The 13,502-nt window shown below is 51.6% G+C and overlaps 1 protein-coding gene across 2 annotated transcripts in view; it reads right to left on the reverse strand.

Annotated features, from left to right (window-relative positions):
* The window catches only part of ASH1L (ASH1 like histone lysine methyltransferase), a 63,185-nt gene that overhangs the window by 1,290 nt on the left and 48,393 nt on the right, over positions 1-13,502 (reverse strand). Inside the window, exons 14-27 of one of the 2 annotated variants that reach the window (XM_063146133.1) lie at positions 12,894-13,055; positions 11,703-11,797; positions 10,912-11,069; positions 10,540-10,692; positions 9,427-9,481; positions 9,177-9,309; positions 7,302-7,550; positions 6,793-6,879; positions 6,416-6,506; positions 5,080-5,218; positions 3,909-4,081; positions 3,325-3,491; positions 1,610-1,650; positions 108-412 (exon numbers count right to left, since the gene is read on the reverse strand). In XM_063146133.1, the coding sequence (XP_063002203.1) occupies positions 108-412; positions 1,610-1,650; positions 3,325-3,491; positions 3,909-4,081; positions 5,080-5,218; positions 6,416-6,506; positions 6,793-6,879; positions 7,302-7,550; positions 9,177-9,309; positions 9,427-9,481; positions 10,540-10,692; positions 10,912-11,069; positions 11,703-11,797; positions 12,894-13,055 (2,008 nt within the window). Of the gene's footprint in view, positions 1-107; positions 413-1,609; positions 1,651-3,324; positions 3,492-3,904; positions 4,082-5,079; positions 5,219-6,415; positions 6,507-6,792; positions 6,880-7,301; positions 7,551-9,176; positions 9,310-9,426; positions 9,482-10,539; positions 10,693-10,911; positions 11,070-11,702; positions 11,798-12,893; positions 13,056-13,502 lie in introns of both variants that reach the window. The other variant, XM_063146131.1, reaches the window with a different exon arrangement.

A 13,502-nucleotide genomic window follows, 5' to 3' on the forward strand; every position in this document is an offset into this window, starting at 1 on the left:
ACCCTAATCTGGCCAACCGGCTTCAGAGCTTCCACAAAACAAGCACCAAGTGCCGGATGGCACAATTTGTAATGCGGGGATCGCCTCTGGAAGGGTCAGCCTCTCACCGTTTTTCCCTGGGATTTTCTCTAGGAGGGTGAGGAGGATCTGGTTGAGCCGCTCGCGCTGCATGTGCCGGCGTTCCTCTGGGGTGCACGGCCGCCGTGGGACGGGGTTGCTCTCCTCCACCTTTTTATCCACCTCGCCACTTTCCTGGGGAGGCGCCTCTTTCTCAGGTTCCTCCAGGCTGGGCGCCGGCTCGCTGGAGGGCTGATCTTGACTAACAATCACCTCCTCCATGAGGGGTAGAGGGTCCTCCTCCTGGCTGAGGTCTTTGTTCTGGGACTTGGAACGGTCAGACTTCCAAGACGACCTGGGAGAGACAGTTATCAAATACACCAATCAGGGAGAGCCTTTGAACAAGAGGGAGACATTGAACTCCCTCTCCCATAACACTGGAACCCAGTGGGGTCATATCCCATAAGCTGATTGGTGGAAGATTCAGGACTGATAAAAGGAAGGACTTCTTCACACAGGGCAGAGTTAAACGATGGCATTCACTTCCACAAGACGTAGCGATGGCCACCACTTTGGATGGCGTTAAAAGGGGGTTGGATAAATTCCTGAAGGAGAAGTTTATCAACGGCTGCTCGTCCTCCAGTGTCAAAGCCACTATGCCTATGTACACCAGTTGCTGGGGAACATGGGTGGGAGGGCACTGCTGCATTCGTGTCCTGCCTGTGGGTTTCCCGTGGGCAGCTGGTCGGCCACTGTGTGAAGAGAGCGCTGGACTAGACGGACCCTTGGTCTGATCCAGCACGGCTCTTCTTATGTTCTAACGAGCCTGCCTCTGTTTCATAGACGAGGGTGCAATGCACACTCAGTGGAGTGAGACCCTCAACTGGATTGTGGGTTGGGGTAGTGGCAGAAGGTCCCCGCCCCCAGAGCAGTGCAGTCTGCTTGTGGGAATGGGAGCAGCCCCAATTTAATTTTGTTTTATTATTTGATGTAAGCTGCCTTAAAGATCCTTCCGAATAAAAACGCAGGATGGAAATCATATACTTTTTTTAAAAAAAACCCACTAACACCAACGCTAGAGCAGTGCGACAATGGAACCAGTGACCTAGGGAGGTTGAGCTCTCCCATCCTAGAGGCCTTCAAGAGGCAGCTGGACACCCACCTGTCAGGGATGCTTTAGGGTGGATTCCTGCAAATGAGCAGGGGGTTGGACTCGATGGCCTTGTAGGCCCCTTCCAACTCTGCTATTCTATGATTCGACTGTTTATTTGCTGCCCGTAGCATCTGCACCAAGACACTTTCACAGCAAACGAGTCCCTTTAAGCTCAAGGGGTGAGGAGGGGTGGGGAGGATGGCAGCCCCTACCCAATTATTAGCCTTGCCTTCCCACCCTCGGCTGATAAGCAACTGAGATGCTGAAAGGGCTTTCACACTGCGGGGGCTAGGATGGGGCAGGAAAACCGCATACATCTCATTCTTCCCTTTCACATGTTCGGTCTCCTCTCCCCAAAAGCCCTGCAAGAGACGAACACAGAGCAGCAAAGGGACTCACCTGCCTCCATTCCTCTTGTAGTTGTCTGGGACGTAATGAGGCTGCAGTGGAGAAAGAAGAAGAAGAAACAGTTGAAGCTGGGAGGCGCTTCTGGGGACGTGGAACTCAGTGCTGGAGCGCCTATTTGGCATGCAGAAAAGCCTCAGCTTCAATCCCTGCCGTCTCCAGGAAGGGCTGGAAAAGACTCCTGCCTGAAAGCCTGGCGGGCCACTGCCAGTCAGCGTGGACAATACTGAACCAGATGGACCAATGGGGTGACGTGATATAACGCAGCTTCCCCGGTTCCCACGTCTTAGCGGAGGAGTGAGACTGTGCTGCCATTGACTGGACAAGAGGAAGTCGGGTGCGGCCCTGCGGAGGAGGGTCACAATCCTCTGCCTTATCTCGCCCTCCAGGGTTTAAGAGAAGTAGGGCAGTAACTATGGGGAGGGCTGCGTGGACATGGCGCCCCCAGATCCATACTACGGATCAAGGGGAAACCACGCACCCTGTGGCTGCGAAGGTCGAATGCTGTGGATTTGTACGGATTTGGTGCTCTGTTTGGGCCGCAGACGGGAAAAGGTGACAAACAGCTTTGAAGCCAAATGCCCTGCTCAGGCCGTCGGAGATGGCATCAGCCATCGCCCCACACGCTTTCTTTGTGGCAGCTTTCAGGACCAAGAACGTGGGTCCCTCCACGGCCACGTACTGCTTTGTAAACACCATTGTCCCATTACAACTGCAAACTGTGCAGCCAGCCAGCCGGAAGTCAGATTTCGGTCTCCCATTTTAAATAGTTACAGGAGTTTAAACAATATAGGGCAAATGCGACGGCACTATTATCACACAGTGATAATGTTACAACTCTTAAAGAGTATCCTTCTTTGCTGCTGCAGCAGCAGAGAAAATCAGATCTGAATTCATCCAAGAGGCAGCTTTCCCCGCCACCCACAAAGGTGACAACTCGATGCTATGACAGGTGCATCCCTGGCTGTAATTTGAACTACTTTTATTAACCTGCAAGGTTTTATAATTCCGTGTTCAAGGTACTGTAGTTAACATACAAAGCCCTAAATGACATGGGACCAGGATACCTAGCAGACCATCTTCCCCTATATGAAGCCAGCCAACTGCAAAGATCCTCAGAGGAAGCCTTCCTGGAAATTCTACAACCAATGGAATGAAGCCGTGCGACATCCCCAAAGGAGTGGCCCCCGCTCTCTGGAACACCCTCCTCCGTGCGAGTTCTGGAGGCAGGAACTGCGGTGAGTTTGAAACGCCTCCCCCCAAAACGTGCCCGTTTATGCAAACTTTGTAACTGAAATCCTGAAGCTGCAGCTCCATTTGATTGTTTTCTGTTGTTGTTTTAAATTGTTCAAATAGTTTACATTGATTTTTGTTGTACTTGAAACTGTGCACTGGTATTTTAACCGTTACTTTTAATATTTTAGCATGTGAACCGATTTTGTTCTATCAAGGAGTATGCAAGCATTATTAATAAATAACAAATACGTTTGTGATGACCTTTTTTTTAAAAAATAAATAAATAGCAATCATAGAATCATAGAATAGCAGAGTTGGAAGGGGCCTACAAGGCCATCAAGTCCAACCCCCTGCTTAATGCAGGATTAAGATGTTAGTCAAATTTAACAGATGAGTGAGCATCTCCTTGGTGCCAAATAGCACCACGGCTGACGTGCAAAACGCACAGAGCGCTGGTTATGGGAGCGGCGTACCGAGAAGTCTCTCTTCGGCGTCAGCCTTTTGGGGAAGTGGTCAAAAGCGTAGGATTTGGTGCACACCGGATAGCGATTTCGGTGGATCTTGTAGAAGAGGTGAGCTGATTTGTCGAGGCGGTAATCGCAGATGTACACGTCCTGTTCCTTCGCCCCCTTTGGCCTTCCTGCAGGAAAGGAACACGGAGAGAAAACTCAAGACGAAGCAACGCGGCAAGATGTCGAACACAACTACCGGGCCTTCGCTGTCCAAAGGCTCCTCTGCAGGGCTGGGGAACTACAGCCCCGAGGAGAGGCTACACACCTTTATTCTTTACCAAGGTGCTTGTCCCATTTGCAAAACTGCAGGATTGCCCCCCACCCACACTCTCCTAATTGTACGAATCTGCCCTGAGCTAAAGCACACCTTTTGGTGTTTTTTAAAAAAAGACTCCAACTTCATTGTTCCCCCACCCCCAAGTTTAGGATATTAAAGTCTGAGAATTTGGGGGGCCCACCCCTTGGCAGCATGGGAATTATGCCCCCCCCCAGGAAGCGACTGAGGAAAGCACATCAGCTTGGCGCCCCCAGCAACATCAACTTGCCTTTGCAATAGGTGTAGAGATCCAGCACGCAACACGTCCCCACCACGGCCTCCAAGGGGATGATCTCGTACAACGGCACCCGGAAAAGCTCGTTGTGGTAGAACTTCCGGGAGGGGGAGTGGTGCGTTTCATGTGGACGGAAGTAGTGATGGCCGAAGGCAAAGCGTTCCTCCCTGAGGGGAGGGGAAAAGGGAAGGAGCGTTGCTCACAAAGCTGCATTAGGAACCTCCCCTACCCAGCTACCCAGTGTTTGCAGGAGTTAAGGGCAGGATTCGCGGAGGCTGAAGCTCAGCCCAGCCAGAGCAAAGATGCAAGCTAGAAAGCCAAATGATGATGCTGCCTGTCCTGAAGGTGCCCAGCATCCTAAGAACGGTAGTACTTCCTTCCTCCGGGACCCTAAGGCTGCCTCCCTCAACCTGGCCCCCACCAGTTGTCTTGGATTATAAAGTCCCATCATTCCCATCCAGCACAGCCAATAGTCAGTAGTGATGGGAGGTGTAGTACGAACAATCCGGAGGGCGTCAGATTGGAGGCAAAGGCTGTGGTCAAGTATTAGGGAATGGTATTTGCTATTGTCAGATATTTGAAATTGTATTTTAGCGTTACTTGAAAACTGCTGTTTAAATTTAAGGTGCTTTTGAATCGCACTGCTTTTATAGTGTAAGCCTCCTTGGGGAGACCATGGCCTTAAGAGCCAGCTAAAGAATAAAGACGGGGTAGGGGAACCTTTCTTTTTCCTTGTCAAAGGCCACGGCCCCTTGGGAGCAGTTCTACTGGGAACCGTGTGGCCTTGGCAGGACCAGGACCCGGACCACCGCTTGTCCCCCTCTTTCTGCCCTCCCTTCTCCTCTGCCTCTTCCTCGCTGCTCAGAAGGTAGTGTGGGGAGAGGCAAATTGCTCTTGACAGAGGACTGAAATTGAGCCAAGGGCTGCACGTTGCCCACCCCTGCCGTAAGAGAGGGTGGTGGTGGAGGAGGGCGTCACCCAACTGTTTAGCCTGCTCACCAGAGAGAGACGAGTGTGTGTGAGTGGAAGGGGTGGGAACGCCCCTCCATCTTAACCTCCTCTCCGATGGAGCCCAGTGTGGCTGGTCTGCCTTAGGCTCCAACCAAGGCTGAGAACTCTCTATCGGGGACCCTCTCGCTTCGGTTAGGAGAGCGCTGGGACTTACTTCTCGTTTTTCCAGAGCTTTTCAATACGGAAGATGTCAAGTCTCTCTCGGTTGATGTGGGACAGCAGGCGGTACGACTGCCGGACGGGGTGGCCATCCGGAGTCCTTCGGCTGTCTCTCATCAGATACACACAGTCACCTGTCAACAGAAAGCCTGTGAGAACTGCCTCTTCACGCCACAAGCTGGAGAGACTTGTGGAGACTTAACAAATGGGGGAAGGGGAGGAGTCCAGGGGTCCTACACATGAGTCGCACGCAAGAGTCAGCATCGATCCCTGGCATCTCCCATTATGAACTTACAAAACCAGCTACGTCCACTAAGTGACCATTTAGTTCAGCATTGTTTCCTAGAAGCCGGCAAGCAGGGCATGAAGGCAATACCCCCCCCCCCCACACACACTGCTGCTCCTTTGATGGTAGTATGCCCCTAAACAGGGAGGCTCCATTTAGTTATCATTGCCTCTCTTTCTTTCTATATGCTTATGTAGCCAAAACTGCACCACCCACATACAAAAGGGAGGTATCAGCAGCCTTGGGGATGATCGTCTCTCCTCATCTTAGGAGAGACGGAGAGAGAAAAAATCCCAATGAGAAGCAGGTGGAAAGGGGGAGCAGAATGGAGTGATTGAACAGGGAGAAAGGATGTAGAGACACGGAGCTATATAAAAGGTAGAAAGAACCATCACATTGCCTGGATAGGTCATCTCCTGGTTCACACGGAGAAGCTGTTATTTTAACATCCCCAAGGACAGAACTGAGAGGTGTCCAGAGAAATCAATGGAAAACCCATGATGGAAATGCTATTGGGAATGGGCCCAAGTGTGTCCACCCCCACCTCAAAACGGATTTTAAAAGTCCAAAATGGAGGGAACATCCTCCTCACACAAAAAACCAGCCAATGAAGACTGAGCATGCTCAGTGAGCACAGAATGCTGATTCTGGTAGTGGTGGGGGATATAGAGTCACTACAACTCTGAACAGAAGCATGCCGTCCTGCAACAATGTTGGCCAATAAGTTCTGATAGACCTCTTCTCTGCCATTAAATCTGTCAACCTTCCCTGCCCCACATTTAAAGCCACCTAAGTATCACCCCATCTCAGAGAGCAGAGCTGGGAAGGACCCTGGACAGCGTGGCAGCCAGAGAAGGTAGCGTCGTGCTGAGGTGGTCTAGCTGAGCTGTTAAGGCAGCTTCATATTTACCTTAATTTTGATACCCTCAAGCAGTGAGTGAGGCAGGTTCAAGCACCTTGACAAACTGGACAGATAGGAAAGAGAGATCCCAAAGGGCCCTCTTGGCTGCCTCTCACTGAGTCCCCCGAGAGGAAAGACACCCACCTTGGCGTAGCAACAGATCATCCCGTAACAGGCAGATGAAATAAACGCAGCCAGACTGGGCATAATGAGGGCGGGGAATCATAGGCACCTCCTATGAAAAGAAAAGGAGCAACGCGCTGAAATGCGTCTCATTGTTCCACTGGTCCCCAGTCCCCACCTGCAAGGAATCCTGGGAGATTTAGTTTTTCGAGAGGGACGAGAACTCCAACAGCCACAATTCCCCAGGCCGGAGAGAAAGCCACGGTAACACACACACACGCCACGTGCCCCCCCACAGGCGGTTTTACCCTCTAGATCTGCATACAGGCGGCACAAAGAGGCAGGCGCGAGGCTGCCAAGTCATGCCCGCAAAGTCCCAGCCCGTGAAGGCGCCTTACCCTATCCACCGTGCGAGGGTCGCACTGCTCGCACAAGTAGTGCTCGACGTCGGAGTTCAGTCCCATGCAGTCACAGTGCTGCCAAACCTACAGGAGGGAATAAAGGGATCAGAAAACGTGTGTGTGTGTGGGGGGGGGGAGTCCAGCTCTTCCCCACGAGGCTCAAAACAGAAATCTGGGTGCGTGGTGCACTCTCCACGCCCGGCCCCCGGGGATAAAAAGACTGTGCACCCCTGATCTCGAAGGCCAACATCCAAGCGATTTGTACATGAGGACATGTGGTACGGAGGCCCACTAGGGACAAATTTAAGAGAGGAGGTGGGCTCCTGTGAGCTGAGCGATCCTTGCTTACTATTGGAGAGCAGGCAATCCTGCCGTGAGTTTCGACCATGCTTTCTGCCCGGACACAGAACATGGGAGGTGTGCCTGGGCATTTCTCATCCGCAACAAGAACGCAATCCCGCCTCCCGAGGGCACGGAGGAGGAGGGAAGTCCCCAATTGCCCTCACCATGCACTTGTCGCATTGGATCATGAGCCCCTCATCTTTGTACAAGCCGCAGATGCAGCGGATCACGTCCTCGTCCTTCTCGTGCCCGCTCTCCTTCTCGCACAGGGAGGTCTCGCTGCTGTCGGCCTCGCTCGCCGTCTCCCCCACGATCTCGTCGATCTGAGCGGCGGCCTCGTGGCGGGCGTGGTAGTATGCCTTCCGCAGCCGGCAGACGTCCCTTCCAATCGGAGACTTCCGGCCGTAGTATTTCTGAGTGCAAAACAAAAGCCCGGCCATTGATTCCCTCCAGCAGGTGGTCTTCTCAAAGCCTTTCCCCCTTGCCCTCACCTTGAAACACCCACACGGGCCCCTCCCTCCCTCCCTCCCACATACCCAACAGATTTTCCACCCTGGTAATGTCCTTCTGTCATAAACGACAAATAGGCCCTGAAACAAGCTCAACTAAAAACTTTTCTTTTTCCTAAAGCTTTTAAAACTTGATGTTGTGCGGACTTTACACTGTTAGTTTTACCCTACCCTGTGCCTGTTTGCATTCCCTGTGCCTGTTTGCATTCTCTTCCCCTCCTTATTGTTTTACTATGATTTTATTAGATTGTAAGCCTATGCGGCAGGGTCTTGCTATTTACTGTTTTACTCTGTACAGCACCATGTACATTGATGGTGCTATATAAATAAATAAATTAATAATAATAATAATAATAATAATAATAATAATAATAATAATCCTCCCCCAGCACTAAAAGAAGCCTCACAGTCTTGTTCAAGCTCATTGGGGTGGTGTGGGGGTTAGGAGAGGGGGAGGGGGGAGGAAAAAGGACACTTCTTTGCCACTCCTCTGAGGCTGACCCTGCTCTGCTTCAGAGCACTGGGGTTTTTTTTTTTCATCCTGAAACATATGGCTACATTGTGGGAGGTTCTGAAAAGTAGGAAAGAGAAAAGGAGTCCTTTTTCCCTTTCCTTTCTCCTGAAACATCCCCGTACAGCATTGGGGAGGGGGATTTCCCCCCCCCTTTTTTCTAAATGTCGCAGCACACATCTGCTTCTCTCCAGGATACTCACTATAAGCCACAGGAGACTAGAACAGGGCAGTTCCCTCTCCTCTGTTTTTCCTCAATTGACAGCCTAACGTTTCATGTCTCAACTGTTCTTAACCGTACACTTAATTGGTAAGACTCATACAGTCTAGCTGACTTCTGGTTCCTTTAGGTCTCACCCCCTCTGACGATGCTGATGCTGTGAAAACCACAGAACGGGGTGCTGGGAGCACTAATCAGCCTCCTAAGAATCTCAGGTTTATTTTGAAACAAAAAGAGAAGCAGCAGTTCCTAGTCCTTATAGCTGTCCAGGTATGCTTTGACGCATGTGAGCAATATCGAGCAAAGTCTCAGAAGTTGGAGAGGTGGCTGGATAAGACTGCACGGGTCAGAGGCTTCGGAACTAACAGAAGCAGAGTAAAATACACACGTGACAAATCACGTCTTGGGTTCAATCTATGCAAACTGCAGAACTGAGCTTTCTTTGTTGAGGAATTTGCACTACAGCTTTGTGCAGACCTTTCCTTTCCTTAGTGCAGTAGACTACTCTAAAGGGCCTGGTCTGAAGTAGAGAGATGGGTGTCGAAGCACCCCAACAAGAATCCCCAGTCTTTCTGAGAAGTCATTCTCCACAAGCTAATTCGCTTTCGATTCGCTGCGGCACGACCCGGTGAAAAATGAAGGCCCGGGCAGCCAATAAGATCTCGGTATCCCTGAAAGAGGCTTCCTATCTGCACAACGGGTCATTCTGACTCTCTTCCCTGACAACCAGGGGGAAAGGACCAGTTCAGGCCTTCCGCTAAATCCAAGCATCCTGCACTTCGCACAACAACAAACTCACCTCGGCATTGCGGAAGACCTTCAGCATGTCGCCGTCAAACGCTTCCACCGTTTTGTAATAGCCCGTCAGGATCTGCTTCTCGATGGTGGCGAGGTCGAGGGGGTCAGAGATCTTCTCGTAGTAATCTGCGTTTCTACACCAGGTGGAAAGGCGTGGTTACTACCAGCAGCCCGCGTTTAAGTATGGACACCGGTTGTGCTTGATTCATGGACCCACACCCTCCCCTCGCTGCGAGAAGGTGAGAACCTACTTTTTCTTTGGAGGAAGATTCAGCAAAGGAGCCGCAAGGGCTTGCCTGGAGGAATCTGGAAGGGAAGCAGAGAAACACAGAGTTGCTGCTGTCACAGGAGTTTATAGCAAGGCTGCTGGTCATGTGCCCTTCGGGGAGCACGTGGGACTTCCGAGGGAGGGATTATGTGGAATTCCGTGTGACAAAGAAGAAGCACACAGTCTTTAGCTAAGCTGGGTCCCTCCAGATGTTGTTAGGGGCAACAGCTCCCATCAGCCCCAGCCAACATGGTCAGTGGCCAGGGATGATGGAGACTTGCCTATCGCTCCACTAGATCCCAGCAAGGAGAAATTAAAATGTGAGCAAAAAAAAAAAAGGGGTGGTGAAGGCAAATGTTGGGCCTGCTGTTTCTCAAAAGGCTTTTTCTGCCCTCTTTTCAGCAGCCTGTCTTCCGCCCCACATGCCTGCCCCCTTTCCCCAGCTTGATCTGCTGCGTCTCATGCTCCAACCCCCCACTGCCACTTTTCCTTACGATGCTGTACATATGCACGGTATTCACAAGGAAGTGCGGTGACCAAGACCAGAGCGCTGGGAGCAGCATGTGTCAACAGTAGACAGTCCTGGCTGGCAGACAGAGGCTGGTCCATCCCACAACTTCACCAAGCAACCCTGGTCTAAAATGCTGCAGTACAGAAGAAAGCAGCAAATGCTTCCACGCCTTCAGCCACCTCGGAACTCTTGCTAAAATCCTCCAAATCCAGCTTTCCTTCCCCAGTAAGGCGAATGACGGGAGACAGGATAGAAGTGTACAAAATGATGCCTGGTGTGGAGAGAAGGCTGCCCACGGGGCTGTGCGCTACCTCGTTTCAGAGGCAGTCTGCCCATGTGCACCAGTTGCTGGGGAACATGGGCACAAGGGTGCTGTTGCACTCCTGTCCTGCTTGTGGGTTTTCCATGGGCAACTGGTTGGCCACTGGGTGAACAGAACGCTGGACTAGATACACCCTTGGTCTGACCCAGCAGGGCTCTTCTTAGGTTCTTATTTCATGCCCTGGGGGACCCTGCCTCCTGATCACGGTGGCCACCACACTACACACTACGGTCCTTGGCCTTTGGCGCTCGGCTCCTGTTCACCTTTGTACGAGATGATGCCGTCGCAGATCTCCTTGAAGATTTGCGCAAGACGCGCTGCCCGCGCCACCTCAATGTTCTCTTCGGCCGCCGCCAGCCGCCGCGTCCGCACCGAGCGGGCCGTCTGCAGGGCGGAGAACTGTGTCATGAAGACATCTGGAAGACAGGAGGGAGGAAGAGAGGTCTCTTTGGTCAAAGCAGGCGGATGGGAGAGCAGCTGGTTTGAGAAGCAAGATTACAAAACGGCCGAACCAAGGAAGGGAAGGTTCGTGGGGTGCTTGGGGGCTGGACGGAGCTATTGTTTATGTAGGGGTGGCTGAGAAAGGCTGGAACCATTACACCAACTGGAATGGGGGAAAGCAGCACGGCCCTCACCTGATTTTATGTTGCCATCGTCCCGGCACATCCCATTCCAGCGGGTGTATAACGAGGCAGAGTGAAGGTTGTCGCTGGCATGCTTGACTTCCTCTTGCTTCTGCCGGATCTTCTCCCAATTGCGCACCAGGAAAACGTGATGTTTTAGCACAAAATTCCTAGGGAAAGAGACGAAAGGGGAGCGGGGAAGTATTATTTCCCCAAGAAAAAGCTCCCACCCTTCCGAGAGCCACTCCTGTGGAGTATTCACATTGCATCGTACCACCAGATCAGAGTCGTGATCAAGGGTTTACAATCTACGTGAGAGCAGACCGGGAGGATTCTGGGTAGGGGAAAGTCAGCTCAACGCCCAGGAGGTCAAAACATGGTTTGGTCTGTTTCCCCACAAAGGCCCTACAGACATCATACCAAACCCTGATTTATGCTAAACATAGCTAAGAACACAAACCATGGTTTGAATGCCCGCTCTTCATGGTTGAAGCGCGGCTTGGCTGCTTTCACGTTCCATTTGCTCGGCATTCCTATTCCTAACGCACACTTTCCTCTGGGAACGCAGAGTGGAGCCTAACTATCGTTCATCAGTTATGCCGGACCACAGTTAGCACAAACCACTAATTCTGGCTGGAGTGTCAATTCACAACCTTTGTTTTCAATATTGATGGTATATGCCGCTCCGCATCCGAAACACCCTTAACCATGGGCTGGCGTGTGATGGGCAAACTGAGCCCTGAGGATGGACTAGTTGAACACCCACCCACCCCCTTGCTGATCAGCAGGGCTTCTTCCCTCACCTTTCCCTGTTGGACATGGGCTTCATTTGCAGCTGCGGAGTCAACCGAGTTGGGGTACTTGAGCCTTCGCTGCTCTCGTCTGGAACATGACCCTTCTGCAAAACACGAACAAATCCCCTCGAGAAGAAAATCCAAGACCACAAAGTCAACCGTGCACCACGGTGGTTAGACTGTTAAACCCTGGGCACCCGGGTTCAAACCCCTGCTCGGCTAATAGCTGAGCTATGGACATCATGGGCAAAACGTGGCCTGCACAAGGCCTTTAAAAGATTGATAAAGGAGGGAGGGGGGAGCGATGGGACGGGCAGGAAGCACAACTAACTGGTGCCCACTGCCTGCCCCAGTTCTTTCTCTTGTTCGAGATCATTATTGGGATGGAGAGGAGCAGGCCTGTCCCAACACTAACAAGGGACCAATTTCAGACTTGTTGAGAAGTAGCCGACACAGGAAGCATGTGTTGAATGGGCATCCTATGCCACCCGCCTTTCATCCAGCCTAAAAGAGCTCTCAGCCTACTACCACTACAAAGTGGCGGAGGGCAGGGGTGGGGAGACAAAATCTGAATTGTAAGGTTGTGGTTGGCAGTACTGCCATAAAGAGCTGCTTTCTGGAGTGGAAAGAGTTCCTGGTGGACAGATGTACTAACTCCCTCAACCGTCAAGAAACAAGAGGGATTCACTCAAGGAAAGCATCAGAGAAACTGAACACGTCAAAGGGTCTTACGCTGAATCGGTGCATGTAGGCCAGAGCCATCTTCTCTCACGAGTAACAGCATTTTTACGGTCTCAGGCAGAGGCCTATCCTAGCCCTGCCACCCAAGACCAAAGATGCCAGAGATTTTAACTGGGGGGGCTTCTGATACGCAAAACCCTGAACGAAACCCAGCCCCCAAGGAAGGCCAAGTTCGTTCCCTCTCTGATGTCTTTCCACCAACAAGCAAAGACTGCTTTACTGAAGAAGGGCTTTAACTTGCAAATGGTGGGTTGGGTGCTGCTTTTAACAATGTTTTCTTCCGCAATTGCTATGTTTCCACTGCATTTTGACACATAGTTTTAATCCCTTTTAATCGGTTCTCGAAGCCGCCTGGAGTGCCACGTTCCGGTAGAAAGGCAGGTCGCGCAAAGGAACTCAACAAAGGCATCCTGTAAAAACGCGTTTTGGGACGTGCCACCCTCCCTGCCCACAACTCACCCTCTTCTTCAACTTGTGCTTCGATTTCCTCTTCTCTTTGGACCGACTCGGCCTCCTCTGGGCAGTGAGCGGCTGGCTGGTCTTGCTCAGGAGGCCGTTCATTCGCTGGCTTTTGCCGCCGATGATTCCCCTGCACTTCTCGAAGCCGCATTTGCAGAGTTGCTGGGAAGACAGAGAGGACAGGGCTTCCTGTCAGACAGGCCGTCCTCTGCAACGCTCGCCAGGCAGGAAAGCTCTTTCCAATCCCCCACCGGCACAGGCCAGCAAGACGGGATCAGCTGCTCCTTCCAGAGCGGGCAAGGAGCTTTCCAGCTTGAGGTCACAGGAGCATCCATCCCAGGAACAGTCTTGGGATAGCTTGGCGGGGGCCTCTCTTGGCACCTGCTGGTTCTAGCATGGATTTCTCTGCTGTTAGGTGGGGCGGGTAAAAGCGTGTGTTGCTGACTCAAATGCGCACTGTGCTTTATTAGCGCCTTTTAAGTTCATCAGACGTTTCTACTGAAGGATTGTTTTCACTTAATATTTATGAATTTTGAATTGTGATTATTCAAAATCCCCCCCATCCCACTTTGGATAACTGTAACTACCCCAATAAAAACATACGGCTTC

The sequence above is a fragment of the Elgaria multicarinata genome, chromosome 21 (genome assembly GCF_023053635.1).
Source record: "Elgaria multicarinata webbii isolate HBS135686 ecotype San Diego chromosome 21, rElgMul1.1.pri, whole genome shotgun sequence".
Lineage (NCBI taxonomy): Eukaryota > Metazoa > Chordata > Lepidosauria > Squamata > Anguidae > Elgaria > Elgaria multicarinata.